Here is a 17,110-nt window from a genome sequence, read left to right as displayed (position 1 = left end):
AAACTATCAAGTAACCGAAAGGGAGAAGGACCAGTAAGAAACTCATGTTTGATATATTCATAAAATAGTTACAATCACCGAACCTCAATGTAATTTAATCATTGAAAGATTTTGTAGTCGTGGCATGTCATCGCCCTAAGTTTTCAGGTCGGTTATCTGTGTCTTTTTACACTTGTTAACACTTGAAAGTGACCCACTTATACTTGGTGAGGCATGGAATCTCGTCGAATCTTTTACAAAGATTAAGCATTATTCAATCGCAATCCCTTTTCTTGCAAGGTAGCGTATTGAAATTTGAAAGAAAAACGAAATGATTGATATCCTGGTTATGGCATCTAAGGTATCAGAAGTAAGTTTTATTTTCCTACTTAGATTAGGTGCCCAGGATTGGTATCAGGCCTCAATTGGTACCCAACTAATATCTGGTTCTCACTTCTGAAAGAAAGAAGTCATCTTTAGTGCTGTTTGGTTCTAACAGGCAGTGAAGATTACCAGTGGCAAAGAAATTAGAGGTGATTGTTAAGAAACGAAGTGATACCTGATAAAACCAGTGTTGTTGATATCAGTAGCAAGCAAATCCTCAATAGTGATTTCTCTTTGCAAAACCTTCTTAGCCATTCTCCTATGTCTTCTATCAATTCTAGCCTCAGCCAAATAGAGGAATGCCCGTGCCACCATCAAAGTAGAAAAGAGGAGCCAAATAGCCGCAAATAACCGACCCGGAAGAGTCTTAAAGGCGCTGTCTCCATACCCAACCGTTGTGACAGACATAACCGACAAGTAAATAGAATCAACAAATTCCAAACCCTCCACAAAGTACAACACCAAACTCCCAATTCCAATACACAAAACCACAACACCAAGTGCCAAACCAACCTTCAATCTAATCCTCATCCTACCCTTTGCCACATCAACTATGTAATTACTTGCAGAGAAACCCTCCCTAGCACCCATTTGGAGACTGGTCAGAATCACTTTCTCTTGCATGAATATCGTTGAGAATTGGATGCAAAATCGTATATAATATAAATGGTTAAATGAATGTTTGTTACTACAATACTTAAAATGAGAAAACTATTTAAAATTATAAAAATACAAAAGCTCGAAATAAATAATTATAAATTATATTTATCTTTTCAATAATATTGTAGATTTATGTATATATTGTCCCACAATGTTAAAACTATGAATTTGTAACTGATCAAAATAATAAGTATAGCTATGAATTAACAATCTCCTACTTTAATCTAAAAGACAACAACAAAAAATATTCTCAACATTTTTTTGTACTTGAAAATTTTATCTATATATAACAATTGTTTATTTTCTTTTGCTTCATTTTGAGCCATATTTATATTCTGATATTAACATTTCACTTTGTAGTCAGTCGAAAATAAAATTTTCTTAGGAAAAATTTGTTTGATTATTTCAGTAAGAAGTTTGGATAGTTAATAATTGAGCACTGTTTGATGTGATTAATTACTAGCTACGCAATATTATAAGACTCTGATTAGATCACATGTTTCTATCGAATCCAAGCGCTATGTTATGCACGTTATATTATCTTTGGTACAAATAACTATTTGGGTATACTTATTCTTCCACTCATCTTCTTTTGTCAAATTTCACTTTGAAATTGATTTAAGTGATGAAATATCTTTTTTTCTTTTATTGGTCTGAAGTAATGACTAATGAGATGTCTATGAGAGGCACTCATTTTTTTATTGGTACAAAAAAATGATATATTGAGTTTAGCAATTAGGATTTAATATGTTACAAAAGAGTAAATAATGATTCAAATTTCTATTAAGAACGATGCCTATTTTTAGTACATAATTTTTTCATTACTATATATGAAAAAAATTTATAACAAACCCACAAAGAAATGTTTGAAATGAAAAAAAAATGTTAATTAAACTTCAATATATTTTTTTTACCTTTTCTAATAAAATACTTGTATTTTTGTTTCGCGTATAAAAATATGAGTGTTACATTATGATATAAGATATTTTAGTAGAGTTTATACATAGAGAGAGTATTTTGAGTGCATTTAAGATTTTAAATTGTAAATATATATATATATATATATATATATTTAAACTTAGCATTCCAACAAGTAAGGGGTTATTTAGGAGAGATTTTGAAGAAAAAGGAAGGAAAGGACATATTTTTTAATTTTAAATAAATATATTTAAAATTATTATTTTTAAAAAATTAAAAATATAAATTAATATATTAATAAAAATATAATGTATTTATTAACATAAATAATATATAATTATTTTAATTAAAAATTAAAAAAATGTCCTTCCCTCCCTTCCCTTAAAAAAAAAAAAAAACTTCTACCAAACATACCTTAAAAGATTCCATTAAAAGCCAAACAAATAAATGTAATTAGTCACGCTTAATTATACTTAAATCTTCATCCTCCCCTGATTTAACGGTGATATTGTCATTTTTCTTCCGTCACTTCACTAGCTAATTAATTACTTTCGATTTCAAAATTTTAAATCAATATTAACTAATTAGTTGAACGAAAATGACCTGATTGATTTTTACTTGAACTTTAATATTTGTTTGAGATTAATTTAATTTGAAAATTAACAGTGATGATGAGCAATTAAGATTGCCATTAGAGGCAAGTATAATGATGGAATGAAATGGAAACTTTTAGCTAATAGAAGCAAATTTTCATTAGAATAAATTCCATTGCACCCTAGATATTGACAAACGAAAGGATAGAACTACAAAGAATAATAAATTGCGTGGGTGCGCATGGTGGCTCTGATGTGATAAAACTTGATGTTCTAAGGAGAGGTTTGGTTTTTAAGCTTTGACGAAGCCAAGGGCGTGAGGAACATGAAGACTCTTGATCCAATCAACTCCAGAACCAGGTCCAGCCTGGAGGAACTTGCCAGCAGTGAATTGTTCAGCTTCGGCACGGCTGATGAGACCACGGTAACCCTTCCACTTGACCCTTCCGCTAACATTGGCACCAGGACCATCGTTGTTGTACTCAGCATAGTACAAGGTGTCAAGGAAAGCATTACCGGCCCAAGGGAACCACCCATCTGGATGAATGAAGTCTCCGATAGTGGATTCCATGACAACGGTCGTTGAGAGCTCCTTCCATGGCCTTCCCAAGTAGGATTTAATCTGAAACCTCACAGGGAAAAGTGCTGCTTCTGGGACGATCTGGCAGTCTTGGATCACGATGCCAGTGTTCATTTTCTTCGTCTTTGTGCCGTCTGCGGTCACTGTGTTGAATTGGTTGTCGTTTGGCTTCCTCACAATGATCACAGAGTGTTGGATTATTACTGGGGATGTGCCAAAGATGAAGTCAATGGTGCCAGAGATGACGCAGTTGCGGTAGAATTGCCTGTTGGCTTGAGCGTACAAGGTGTCTTGGTAACCCAATATGTGGCAACCCACGAAAGCAGACGCGTCTCCTTGGTTCCTAAGTGCCACTGCTTGGTGACCATCAGGTCCAGCTGTGTTCTCAAATGTCATTGCCTTTGCGATGAATCCTGTTGCAGTGTTGGCTGCATGCATCCCATGCAAAATCAGTTAGTCCACGTTAATTCATTCATGTTATAGTATATATATGTATACATGTGTGTGTAAGGAAAATGGTTTTATTTAATAGTAATAAAGTAAATTAATTACCGAAGGTGGCAGTTTGCATGGTCGTGATGCCGCCAGCAAAGCTCTTGTGACCAGTGACAATGGTCTTTAGAGGGCCATCACCGTACATGAGAACGTTCACTGCTTGCTTGGGAACGGTGATGTACTCATCATACACACCAGCCTTAACATAGATAACGTATCTAGGACCAGAGAAACCCTTAGGGTATGAAGCTATAGCTTCTGCAATGGTTTTGAATTGACCACTTCCGTCCTTGGCAACAACAACATTGGGCTTCACTCGTGATCTCCATCCCTTACCTTGAAGCTGAGCCAAAAGCTTACGATCAGCAGCAGGGAACCAAGTAGGGTATCCTTCCTCATCAGCCTCAGACCCAAGAAGGCGACGGGAAGCGGGTTTAAGATCCAACTTCAACCCGAATTGTTCAAGGATCTTGGACAAATCAGTCACAATATCAAGCGTGATGGCAGTGATTTTCTGCACGTGGTCCAAACCCTGCTCGTTCAACTGCTCCTTGATCTTCTTCTCACCATCAGTTCCACGGTCAAAACCATCCATGCACGCTTGTTGGTACGAGATAACAGCACTGAGCCAGTTTCTGAAATCAGCAGATTGAAGATGAATGTTTTGCACGTCGTTGTTGTGAACCAAATCAGTGCTGAGTTGAAGACTTTCTATTGCAGATTGCAACAAATCCTTGCAATCATCGAGGGCCATCTTCGTGCTGTCATCTTTTCCATACTCCGTTGTGAGCCTGTCGCTCATGTTAAAGGCTTTGATGACACTGTCAGTGGTTGCTTTTACGGCAGCGGCTATGTAAGCCTTTGGATCAGTGGCATTCACGCCCTTGACTGAGCTAAGAGTGTCATGGCAGAGTTTTTGATCTTCGGTGTCTTGGCATATAACTCTGACGGATTTTTGTTGAGACTGGATTTCTGGGTCTTCGCTCTTCTTGTTCACGGCAACCACCACGCCGAGGGCTACACCCACCACAAGGATCAGAGAGACCGCAGAGATAATAACCTTTCCTGACATTTTTTTTTATTTAAATTTTTTTTTTTAATTTTTTCTCTCCTTTATTGGATCTTCTCTTCGATGGTCGAATGGAGAAGATGGTTTTCCTCCCCTGTGTGGGGTGTGTTTATTGAGGGGGAGGCTTGAGGAGTGATGAGACATGGAATGAAGTTGGGCTTTTATAGGTGTAGATTCTTTATTTTTAGGCTAATAAATTGGAAAAAATATGTATATTTAGCGGGTTTTGAGGTGCTTCTTTTATGAATGAATGGCACAATTTGTCGTTGGCTTCAAAAATTTAGGAGTGGAATGAGACTTTAGATCACTAACTATTTTTGTATGTTATGTTTATGCTAGAAATAGTCTTTTATGTTGATGAGGTTAATTTTCAATTTGGCATTATTGGGTCTAAGGGAGACCATTTCTTCGGCAAGCCTCTCAGCTATTTTCTAGGAAAGTTAATATTATTATAAGCCTTTATATCATTTCCCCATTCACGACTCCACTCATGTGATTAAGGAAAGGAACTCGATGTGGCTCCTCCACGCACCACGTCATCAAGCTAACCCCTTTGTTTGGTAGAGGCATGGACCCTACAATGGCCACGGGTATAATGGTGGAGCCTTGTATGGGAACCACGTGGACAGGTGGACCCCACTTGTAGTCCACGTGGTTGAATCCTAGCCTTCCCCATTCTGATATGAACATAGTAGTGTAGGTGAGTGGAGGTGCAAATGGGTCCTCTTTCTCTCCACCTTGCAAATGTTCACCTTTCAAGTACTTTCCAAATTCAACGGGTAACTTGGCTTTTGCTTCTTGGATCAGCTTCACCACATCAATCATCACAGCCTCTCTAAGGGACTCAAATGAAGCTGTGATCGTCACTGGGAAAAAACAGTTTCCGTATAAACCATCGGGTAGAACAGGGTCCAAGAGATGACGGCAATTTGCAAAGAACACAAGCTTCAGTTGAGTTTTGGGTTCCAATTTAATGGCTCTTGTTCGGCTTCTCCAACATGCTGCAGCTACAATCTCGAAGACAGAGCAACCGAGTCCAGTTACTTGTTGAAATTCTTTCTTCAGAAGGATGCTTTGATCCATGGGCATGTCTATGTTTGCATGCTCTAGCTTGTATTCTGGTATTTGAAGTGGGGGTAGCTTTGGTGGCAATGTAGCTTCTTGGGGTGTTTGAGGAGATGGGAAAAAGTCCCTTTGCCACACTGGTTCGATGCTGGCTTTTTCATGACCCCTTGCTAGCTCCCCAACGGCATTTAGAAACTGTGCAGCTCCTAGACCATCGCATATGCTATGGCAGAATATGAGGCCTATCACAAAACCCCCACAACCAAATTGTGTCACCTGAGGAAGGAAAAATCAATATTCTTTAGTTAATTGACATATTCAATGATAACAAGTAAAGTGCACTATGCTTGCTGATAAAAGAAAAGTTTTACGACAATTAAATCAAGAACATTTCTTGTGTAAGCATAATATTTATGTACACAAATAATTAAAATAATATAGTGAGGAATTGTTTAAGTTTTTGATTGATTATGCATATAAAGTATAATAATGGCTTTTATATCACTAAAAAGGAATTTTTTATATTTAATATGTAGTTTTTAAATGTATATATATAAAAATAATAATATATGATGTTACATGGGATATTAATTTTTAATGATTTAAATAGTAGACATATAAAAGAAGTATGGTATATGCACGTACAAATGTTAAACTATAGCTATGATGAAATTTTGAACGTGATACCTGCATTTGCACGAGGGGTTCGACGTGTTTGATCTCAGGAATATCATCAGGAAGAAGATCATCATATGGAAGAGACTGAACATCATCAAAGAAATTGACAGATTCAAGGGTACAATCAGCACATGCCTCAACGTACCACACGCCATCACCAGAGCACTGAATTTGGAGGCACCCTGGTTTGGATTCAGCGAGTGTTCCTGCAAGAGGGTAATAAGGAACCAGTGCTTTGGACAAGGCCTCTCTTATGACCCTTGCAGCTTCAGGGCCATGTCTGAACACGTGTAAGGTTCTAGCATTGCATCTTAGAACAGGTAATCTATCGATGGCTGATAGGTCCAGTGTGATCAATGGAGTTTCCTCAGCTGGTTTAACTAAGCCTCGTTTTGTTCTTATCACAGACACTGCCATGACTCTGCAGGAAAACGCTAGTTAAAAAAAAAGGCGTGGTAAGAATCTATATGCATATCATGATGCATTTTGAGTAAGCTTTATTTATAAATGATGAAATTGGTATTTTATGTTTCGAGCTCCTTGGCCTTTTAAGTCTAAACTTTGTTTGGTGTAGAAAGTAGAAACTGAACTATTCCGCCAAGCATTGTGGTTTGTGACATAATTTATTATTTTATTTTTGAAAAGTAATAGTGTTTATATGTTAAAATCTTCACGTTTTTTCCATTGTTTTCTTAAAGAAAGATGGACAGAATGTATTGGAGCATATATATAAAAATTGTAAACTGATCAACAAAATGAAGTTTGGAAGTCATTTATGCATAGCAAATGGTAGAGTAAATCATGTGATCGATATCATTCACATGAATGCATCCGTCCCAATACGATTATTTTAAAATAAGTTGTGGCAAATTATAATAACATAACACAATAAATTGTCCTGTAAACAAAAATAATCGAAATATTAAATAAAAATAATGATAAATTACATGGTTACAGGCAAATTAAAACCTAAAAATCGAAGCCTGTCTTCTTTGTGAAAAGCTTATCTAGTCTCTACACTGCTTGTTATCTAGGATTGTTAAAATCTTCTATTTCTCCAAACACTTTATCAAAGAAACAAAAGCCCAACTGAAATGAACCATTTTCTCCTTCTGGAGAATCTGGGCAGCTATAAATTAATGACCCAAAACACTTCAGCCCATAAAAAATACAGAGAACTGAAATAAACAAAAATATTAACCTTATATTAAAGATAAATTATACTTTATTTCCTAAAATTTAATGCTTTCTTACTTTTTTTATGCTATTAAAGTTTCTAAGTGTTTAAATTAAAGCAAAACATAATCTTTTTATAATTAAACTGATAAAATCATTGGTTCATGATTCAACAATATCAGACGAATAATAATAAAAAATATATTTTAATATTATATATATTAAACAATAAATTAATATAAATTATAAAAAATTAAGTTAATTAAAATTTTAAAATAACATAAAATGATCATATTATATATTTCAGAATAAAAATTTATAGTAAATAATTAAATAATAATAAAGTTATTTTAAATACCATATATGAGTCTTTGTATATTCAATAAAATATTTTAGAAAAGATATTTTAAAAAATAAAAGAAAAATCTGCATTGATTGGTTCAAACCATTTTTCAGCATCGATTATTGCCTGATTTTGATCGATTCCTAATCAGTTTTTTTTGTTCGACCACAAAATTTTTGAATTGATCGATTTAATTGCTTAATTAATTTCTAGTTCAACAGATCAAACTGACCGATTCAATCCAATTTTAACAATTATGTTGAAATTTATCATATCAATAATTTTAATGATGGCTAATAAATCTTAAGTCGTTAGTTGCCATTGATTAACTGCTCTAAAAACAATTCACTTAACTAATTATAACTTATTATTAAATTACCAATAAATTCTAAGTTTGGAAGTGAATACTTCAAAATCAAATGTGCTATTTTATTAGTTCTCTAAACTTTTTGTTCACCAAGTTATTAAGAGCTAAAATATTAAAACATTAATCTTTTAAAAATATTATCATTAAAAAAATTTTAAAAAATTTGAATATCATTTTTTTGAATAATTAAGGAAAATATTTAAAAAATTAAAATTAACTCTTTTTATAACTCAATTCCTATTAAAAGCTCCGATTGTTATAATTTAAACATACAAAGAGATTTTAACTAAAAAAAACTAATAATTTAGATATAAAAATTCTAAGTATCACGTTTAACATCTTATTCTATTTATCGTGAGACATTTAGAGAAAATAGGGTGAAAAAAAGTAAAATATAAAAATAGGAAAAAAAATCCTAGATATTATGGTTGTGTCCTCTGTAGCTTGGTCGGGCTATTTATGAGTTTGGTAGGTAAAATGATGGTTTCAGTTGTATAATATGTGCAAATAAATGACTGCGAGTTTGAAGCTTAAAACATGCATAAATAATTCACAGCAAATTGCATACTCAAACATTACCCAATAAAAAAAAAACAACAAATGACAAACATTATGGGAGGAAAAAGGTGTATACTATGTTGCATCGATACGGGTTCGGTATGGATACGGCATTTTTTAAAAAAATAGGATACGGATACGTCAATTAAAAAAAAAAATATATATATATATATATATATATATAATTGTATAAAATAAATATAAAAAAATTATATATAAAATAAAAATACATAAATTTTAGCAAATAAAGAGTTAGTCACTAAACTTATTATTATTGTCATTTATTGTTATATTACTCGTTGTTTATCTTTCTCCTGTGAAAGTTGATAATTGAGGTCTAAAATGAGAGGAGAAAAACATTGTAGATATCAGAAAACTAGAAATACTGATATGTAAAAGTTGAAAAGAAGAAAAAGAAAACTAAATTAGATATTCAATGAAAAAATTACTTAGAATTCTAAAATTTTAATATGCAGGTATGGGGTATCTAAGTACCCATCCCGCCCCATACCTGCATATATATATATATATATATATATATATATATATATATATATATATATATATATATATATATTATAAATATTTTATAATCACTTACTATTACCGTAAATTTATTATTTATTAATAATATTTAAATTTTATTTTTTATATTTTAATTTTAAATAATATTTTTCTATACAACATATGTATTACAACCACAACTATAATATATTGAATTTAAATAATATTATTCTTACTATTTATTCACTTTCAAAGAAGTTTTTGAAAATATATAAATATAAAAAATTATTGTTAATTTTTATTTGTTAATTTTTTTCAGATAAAAAGTATAATTTTTTTAATATACACGTATATTTCTTTATTATAAAATTTTATTGTGACCATCATTTATCTTTTATTCAAATTCTTTTTTTTAAAATTTATATATATTATAAATATTTAATTTATTAAAATAATTTTTCAAAAATTTATATTTTTGATAAAATACTTTTGTATAATATATGAGTTAAAAATACTAGTATTAATATATATATATTAATTATATTATATTATTTTAATTAAATATATTATTTTTCTTACAATTTCAAATTCAAAAGTTAAAAAAAATATTTTATACATCCACTTTCTATTGTTAGTATTAAACTTCTCTACTCTAACTCTATTCTCATTCTCAATGTCTGTCTCATTAAAATTTAACAACTATGAAACGTTATTCATTAGAGTTAGTTGTCAATGCCGTCATAAGATGTCACCAAAGGGATAACCATTGTGCAGATCTATTTCGTTATCACTCTGACATTGCCAATTGATCAATTCTCACACAAGATAGGGTTATCACTGACAAATAACTTGTGTATTTAGTTTCGCTTATTATTTCTAAAAATTTTAGTTTAGAAAATTATTATATTAAGATACATTTAGCATTTATGATCTTTGAATATTTAATTTTTTATCTATGTTTGTACCTTGTTTTGCAACTACATATTAAATTTTTATATTATTATGCTACTGATGTGAAGTTATATAAATGAGTGCAAATAAATGAGTGCGAGTTTGAAGCTTAAAACATGCATAAAGAATTCACAGCAAATTGCATACTCAAACATTACCCAATAAAAAAAAACAACAACAAATGACAAACATTATGGGAGGAAAAAGATGTATATCATGTTACTTCAGTACTGGGTATGGATACGGGTACAGGATACGACATTTTCTAAAAAAATAAGATACAGGTATGTCAATTATATATAGACACATAAAATCGTAAAAAATAAATATAAAAAAACTATATATAAAATAAAAGTACACAAATTTTAACATATTTATAACTTGTCATTATTAAAAAAGATGTTTATTAGACTTGCCACTATTGTCATTTATTGTTATTGTTTGTTGTTTGTCTCTCACCAGTACAAGTTAATGGTTAAGATATGAGATGAGTGGAGAAAAACAACAGTATGCAGTCTATAGGTACATGAAGGCCGAAAGAAGTATTAATATGTGAAAGTTGGAAAGAAAAAATAGACAACTAAATCAGATATTTAAAGAAAAAATACTTAAAATTCTAAAATTTTAATTAAAATTTTTTAAAAGAGACAACTAAGCCAGAATGGCCTTTGACTGAGCTAAGAGTGTCATGGCAGAGTTTTTGATCTTCGGTGTCTTGGCATATAACTAACGGATTTTTGTTGAGATTGGATTTCTGGGTTTTCGCTCTTCTTGTTCACGGCAACCACCACGTCGAGGGCTACACCCATCACGGAATTGACATTGATAACAAATTTTGCAAAATTTTACCCTTTCATAACATGTTGTCAGTTTCTATATAATTTTTCTTTTTTCTACATAATTTGTTTAAGCCCTTATTTTTGCTTAACCATCCAAAAATAGGCTCAAGCCATTCGCATTTCGCTTAAGCAAATATATATTAGCTTAAGCAAATTCAAGGCCTGTGCATCGCTGCTCTCTGTCCCAAATTTGCTTCATTTTAAATAAATTCGCTTGCTTTCGCTTCAAACCAATAATATTTCGCTTGAGCGATTTTAAAATGGCTTAAGTGATAAAGTTGCCTGAAAATCCTAATCCTCTGTCCAAAATTCGCTTAAGATTAAATATATTCGCTTGGGCTGAGCGGAGCGATTTTATTTTTGCTTAAGCGAGGATTCACCAACCTCGCTTAGACTCACTTTGAAGCCTGGATCCCATAATTCTGCCGCTTAAGCCATAAATCACTGCTTAAGCGAAAATTCACTTAAATTCGCTTAAGCCGATCCAAATTTGCTTAATCGAATGACGACAGGAGGATCATGTTCCCGCCAGAACATGAGAGGATCCGTATCCAAAAAATTCACAACAAATTGCATACTCAAACATTACCCAATAAAAAAAACAACAAATGACAAACATTATGGGAGGAAAAAGGTGTATACTATGTTACTACGGTACTGGGTATGGATACGGGTACAAGATACGACATTTTCTATAAAAAATAGGGTATGGGTATGTCAATTAAAAAAATAATAAATATATATAGACACATAAAATCGTAAAAAATAAATATAAAAAAGCTATATATAAATAAAAGTACATAAATTTTAACATATTTATAAGTTGTTATTATCGAAAAAAATGTTTACTAGACTTGTCACTATTATTGTTTGTTGTTTGTCTCTCATCAGTGAAAGTTAATAGTTGAGATTTGAGATGAGAGAAAAAAAAATAACGGTATGCAATCTATTGGTACATAAAAGCCAAAAGAAGTATTAATATGTGAAAGTTGAAAAGAAAAAAGAGACAACTAAATCAAATATTTAAAAAAAATACTTAAAATTCTAAAATTTTAATTAAAATTTTTTAAAAGAGACAACTAAGCCAGAATGGCCTTTGACTGAGCTAAGAGTGTCATGGCAGAGTTTTTGATCTTCGGTGTCTTGGCATATAACTCTAACGGATTTTTGTTGAGATTGGATTTCTGGGTTTTCGCTCTTCTTGTTCACGGCAACCACCACGTCGAGGGCTACACCCACCACAAGGATCAGAGAGACCGCAGAGATAATAACCTTTCCTAACATTTTTTTTATTTGAATATATTTTTTTATTTTTTTCTCTCCTTTATTGGATCTTTTCTTCGATGGTCAAATAGAGAAGATGAGTTTCCTCCCCTGCTCATGCCGGTGTCACTGTTTATGCCAAAATGATTGTTCACTTTTTAAAAAAAAAAATTTTTTTAATTAATATTTAACAAGTATAAAATATTATAAATTATTTAATAATAAATTATAATTCTGACAGAAATCTTTATTTTTAGACTAATAAATTTGAAAAAATGTGTATATTTGGTGAGTTTTGGGTTGGTTCTGTTGTGAATGAATGACATATTTATTGTTGGCGAGAAAGAGTCTTTTATGTTGATGAGGTTAATTGTTAATTTGGCATTATTGGGTCTAAGGGAGACTATTTCTTCAGCTAGCCTCTCGAGCTATTTTCTAGGAGAACCACTTGGTGTGGCTTTGAAAGGCTTTGTTTTCCATAACAACTTTATTTTGGATCATAATAGATTATCTCTTAATAATACAATAATGAGTTATGGATAATTAAGAGGCTCGTATTTATTCGCTATATCAGTCTTGGTTCTAGGGAAGGATTATTAATTTACTTGTATATACAATATTGTGCTAGCAAATTTATACGCCCATATGGGACAACACACAACTATATCTTAGTCATTTTAGGAGCCACTTGGATCTTATAAAGTCAGAAATATCATAAAGTAAAAAAAAAAAGTAAAAATGTATCCTTAATTGATAAAAAGTTAGTTAAGTTTGCAATATATATAGCCTTGATTTAAATCAAGAGTAAAAATATCATTATTTTCTCACTTCATATGTTTTTTATTTTAAGGGAAATAAATCCATTAGGGAAAAACAAGAATACCTAGATGCAATTTTTCTTAATCATAAATATTGATTTCAGTCTCAACAATTTCTTCATTTTTTTAAAAAAAAATTGTTGGTACATATCAACTATAATTTCTTAACTAAATTTGTTTGATTATTTAGATTTATCATCATATAGTTAAGATTAAGCTTAATTTCAAATTTTAAATAGATAAATTACTGCAAGAAGAGCTTAGAGAAAAAAAAAAGGAATAATTCAAGCATTTAAGTTACATTTGGCTATTGATCCAATTAAGAAAACTTAAATATTTACGTTGCATCTTTAAAACAAAAAAATTCTCACGACATTCAAAAAATATGGCAGGTCCTTTAACACTCAGAAGCATTTCATTTGTTATGCATTGTAATTTTAATTTTTGGTGCTCTAATTCCGTGCAAATTATTTAGTATGATTATATTATCGATGTTAATACTTATCATCTCAAACAAGATTGACAAAGATGATATTCCCAAAATGTTAAAAAGAAACGCATAACATAGACTAATATTTTGTAGAAAGAGTATATTTTTAAAAGTAAAAAGGTTAGTACGATTTACAATTTATTTATTTTTAAATTATATATTTAAAATTATAAAAGAAATGTTAACAAGTATGTTAAAAAATATTGATTAAAATATTTTAGATAAAAATTTTAAAATTTGTAATTAATATATATTTATCATAGGTATATTAAAATAAAAAATCTAGAGTTATATAAAATGTATAATTAATTTAAAATAAAATTAAAATGAGATGTGTTATTGTTAAAAAATAAATAATAATTATACATTCAATATTAATAACAATATTTTTATTAAAAAAATATAACATTTAATATTATTAATGTATTAAATTTTGTGATATATTATAATTTTTAATTAAAATTACTAAATATGTTATTATTATGAGTCTAAAGAATTATAAAACAAATCTTAAATAATATTTATAATTACATATCTCAAGATTGGACATGAGAAAGTCAACTTTCTTGAACAATAAAGTTTTAATTTTTTTATTGTTTAAATAAGAAAAATATTAAATTGAAGTTAATATCATGCAAAAATACATTTAATATTTTTTAAAATAATAAAGGAGAATATTAACTTGACTATTTAAAATGATTTAATTTTTTTGCTAAGAACTATATATACATAAGAGTTTGTAATAGTTGAAACATTTCACCAAGCTATGAATGAAATTTTCTGTACATAGTGTTATTTATTATGAGTTTCTTATAATGAAGTTTTTTACAATGAGAAAGGCTATAACCATATCATATTATAGCAAGTACAGAAGAGTATAAAAAAAAAAGTTTAGAATAAGACGAATATAGAGAGAAGAGACTTTGAGACCTAGGAGGAAGAAGAAACAAGTAACAAAATATTCCTTTAACACTTTGATTACGGTAAAAAATGACAATTTGTAAACAAATAATCCAATAGCAATTTAGGGACTGGATTTAAGTCATCTTTGGATTCTTTTAAGTATGTCGTTTAATGTAATATTCAAATTGACGTTGTAAAATAGAATATTTAACAGGAGTAATAAGCCATAATTATGTGAAAATGATTAAATGTAAAGGTTTTACATAAAACATGCAAAACAAGCACTGAATAGCATAAACAAAAGCAAAAGGAAACAAACAAATAAAGGAAACTATAATTGAAACGCATAAACGTAAATATGCAGAAATATAACGTACGACTCTTTACAACAGCGAACAGCAACTACCGTGAGTCCCCTCGTAGCTGGTATTTGGCGCGGTACAGGGTTTCAGTGTTTAGAGAATTTAGGTGTGGTGTCTGAGTACAAAAAGTCGTCTCCTAGGAAAATGAAGCTTTAAAGTATTTATAGGTAAGAGGATCACCGTCGTTCTCCTTCTTTGGCGGACACTTCTTAATAACTACCTTCAACTGCTGATGCCCATTATCTACGATTATTTGTAATCGTGCTATCGGTTGGAATTTCTTCTATAACTGCTACAGTCCACGATCTGTTTTCATGTTATTTAACCTTCGTCTGGTGGTAACTGTTGCTAGGTGCTTTTGAACCTTGCAATAGTTTTTGAGTCCTATCAAGACTTTTTATTTTTTCTCTTTCGAGCAATTTTGGACGAAATCTAAAAGGCTCCTTTAGCATTATGGCCTTCGAATATTTTCTTCTTGACTTCTCTTTTTGACTAATTCTAGGGGTCTGAGAGCTTATCTTGACCTTATGGAGTTAAAATATTTTCTCTGTTCATTCCTATTTTTTAAACAATTCTAGAGAGAATATAGAACTCAACTAGATTTGAGAACTTATAATATTTTCTAACAATTTTCTGTTTTTCAAGTAATTTTGTGTGTCAGAGACTTAAAAACTCTCATAAACTCCTCGAAAGATTTTCAGTCCTATGGACTTAGAATATTTTCCTGTTATTCCTGCTTTCGAGCAGTTTAGGGTGTAAGAGACTTGAAACTCCTCAAAACACCTAAAAATAAGCTTTTAATTTTGTGGACTTAAAGTAATTTTTTACCAGTCTTTTTTTTGAGCAGTTTTAGGTGTAAGAAAATTGAAAACTCCTCAAAACACTTGAAAAACATCTTCAATTTTGTGGACTAGTAATTTCTTACTAGTCCTATTTTTTAAATAGTTTTGGGTGTAAGGAACTTGAAAAACTCTTCAAAAATTATATCATGTAATATGGTTTTGTAGCTTAGAAAATTTTCTTTACTCCCAACATATTCAGAAGTATTTCATTTGTTATGCATTGTAATTTTAATTTTTGGTGATCTAATTCCGTGCAAATTATTTAGGATGGTTATATTATCAATGTTAAAAATCTCATTAGAGGTAATTAGGTTTGACTATACGAAAATAATCGTGAGTGCAAAGTGAATTGGTATATATTATCTTATAATTGATATTTATTTATAGTTTAAAAAGTATAATAAGGTTGGTTCATGAATTATTACCAGATTCTTAAATAATTTTTTAAAATCGTGTATACTTAATTTATTAAATGATAATTTTTTATTTAATATTTGAATTAAAAAAATTAAAATTTATTAAAAATTAAATAAAATAAATTTAGTAAAACTTACTTTAAAAGTAAGTAAATTCCATAAAATCTTCTCATAGTTAATATATATTTACATGTCTTTTATATTTAAAGGAGAAACCCTTGTTTTTAGTTTAAATATTTCAATTACTGAATTTTTTAAAAATTATCTTTTAATTTTTATTTTAATTATATATATTATAATTTTAAATATTAATTTTTTTATTTGAGAAAATTATACTCCTTTTTTAAATTTGTATTTATAAATCTAGAAAAAAAATTGAAAAGTAAAAGGAGAAAGTATAAAAGAGACAAAAAATGAGGATTAAAAATATTCTTTAATTTAAAATTAAAAATGATTTTATAAATTTTTAATAAAAACTCTATAACCCTTCTTCTCACTCTTTAAAAACATTCACGGAGTTACTAAACAAATTTTTTCCTAATCTCTCTTTTTTCTTAAAATTAACTTTCAAATAAAATTTTAAAAATAATATGTAATATACTTTATTTAATTTTAACGTTGACGAATTTGTTGACAGTGATCAGTTATAAAAGTGTTTTATTTTTCCATTTTAAACTTCTAAGTTCACATACTGCTATTTGTATACATTAAATTATTGATTTTCTGATTTTGGTAGATAAAAATAACATTTTAAACATTCATAAAATAAAATTTGAAACTTCATAAAATTTTCATTTCATCTTAAAAAAGTTAATAATAGAGTATTTAGTATTAGTTATTAGTGATGTTAAAAAATT

General features: G+C 29.9%; 3 protein-coding genes across 3 annotated transcripts; all 3 read right to left on the bottom strand.

Annotated features, from left to right (window-relative positions):
• Window positions 1-368: 368 nt before the first annotated feature.
• LOC113861054 (two-pore potassium channel 5-like) lies at window positions 369-976 on the bottom strand. The gene is made up of 2 exons (XM_027493655.1): window positions 539-976; window positions 369-435 (listed from the first exon to the last, which is right to left on the bottom strand). The coding sequence occupies exons 1-2, from the start codon at window positions 952-954 to the stop codon at window positions 369-371; spliced, it is 483 nt and encodes a 160-aa protein (XP_027349456.1). The 5' UTR covers window positions 955-976.
• A 1,850-nt stretch (window positions 977-2,826) lies between these two features.
• LOC113863739 (pectinesterase-like) lies at window positions 2,827-4,681 on the bottom strand. Its single transcript, XM_027497426.1, has 2 exons — window positions 3,667-4,681; window positions 2,827-3,542 (listed from the first exon to the last, which is right to left on the bottom strand). Exons 1-2 carry the CDS (start codon window positions 4,679-4,681, stop codon window positions 2,827-2,829), a joined length of 1,731 nt encoding a protein of 576 aa, XP_027353227.1.
• A 456-nt stretch (window positions 4,682-5,137) lies between these two features.
• On the bottom strand, window positions 5,138-6,838 carry LOC113861053 (acyl transferase 4-like). The gene is made up of 2 exons (XM_027493654.1): window positions 6,431-6,838; window positions 5,138-6,019 (listed from the first exon to the last, which is right to left on the bottom strand). The coding sequence occupies exons 1-2, from the start codon at window positions 6,836-6,838 to the stop codon at window positions 5,138-5,140; spliced, it is 1,290 nt and encodes a 429-aa protein (XP_027349455.1).
• Window positions 6,839-17,110: the final 10,272 nt, after the last annotated feature.

This window comes from Abrus precatorius, unplaced genomic scaffold, assembly GCF_003935025.1.
Source record: "Abrus precatorius isolate BTA unplaced genomic scaffold, Abrus_2018 Scaffold3, whole genome shotgun sequence".
Taxonomy (NCBI): domain Eukaryota; kingdom Viridiplantae; phylum Streptophyta; class Magnoliopsida; order Fabales; family Fabaceae; genus Abrus; species Abrus precatorius.
Note: the sequence above shows the minus strand (reverse complement) of the source record. Positions and strands in the feature narration are given on the sequence as shown.

What these genes read in the sequence shown, in the direction of transcription:
- LOC113861054 (XM_027493655.1), bottom strand. Translation starts at nt 954, where the DNA reads ATGGGTGCTAGGGAGGGTTTCTCTGCAAGTAATTACATAGTTGATGTG. An exon ending in AACAACACTGGTTTTATCAG is followed by an intron (nt 436 to 538) that starts GTATCACTTCGT and finishes TCTTTCTTTCAG; the next exon opens with AAGTGAGAACCAGATATTAG.
- LOC113861053 (XM_027493654.1), bottom strand. Translation starts at nt 6,838, where the DNA reads ATGGCAGTGTCTGTGATAAGAACAAAACGAGGCTTAGTTAAACCAGCT. An exon ending in AACCCCTCGTGCAAATGCAG is followed by an intron (nt 6,020 to 6,430) that starts GTATCACGTTCA and finishes TTCCTTCCTCAG; the next exon opens with GTGACACAATTTGGTTGTGG.
- LOC113863739 (XM_027497426.1), bottom strand. Translation starts at nt 4,681, where the DNA reads ATGTCAGGAAAGGTTATTATCTCTGCGGTCTCTCTGATCCTTGTGGTG. An exon ending in CATGCAAACTGCCACCTTCG is followed by an intron (nt 3,543 to 3,666) that starts GTAATTAATTTA and finishes GGATGCATGCAG; the next exon opens with CCAACACTGCAACAGGATTC.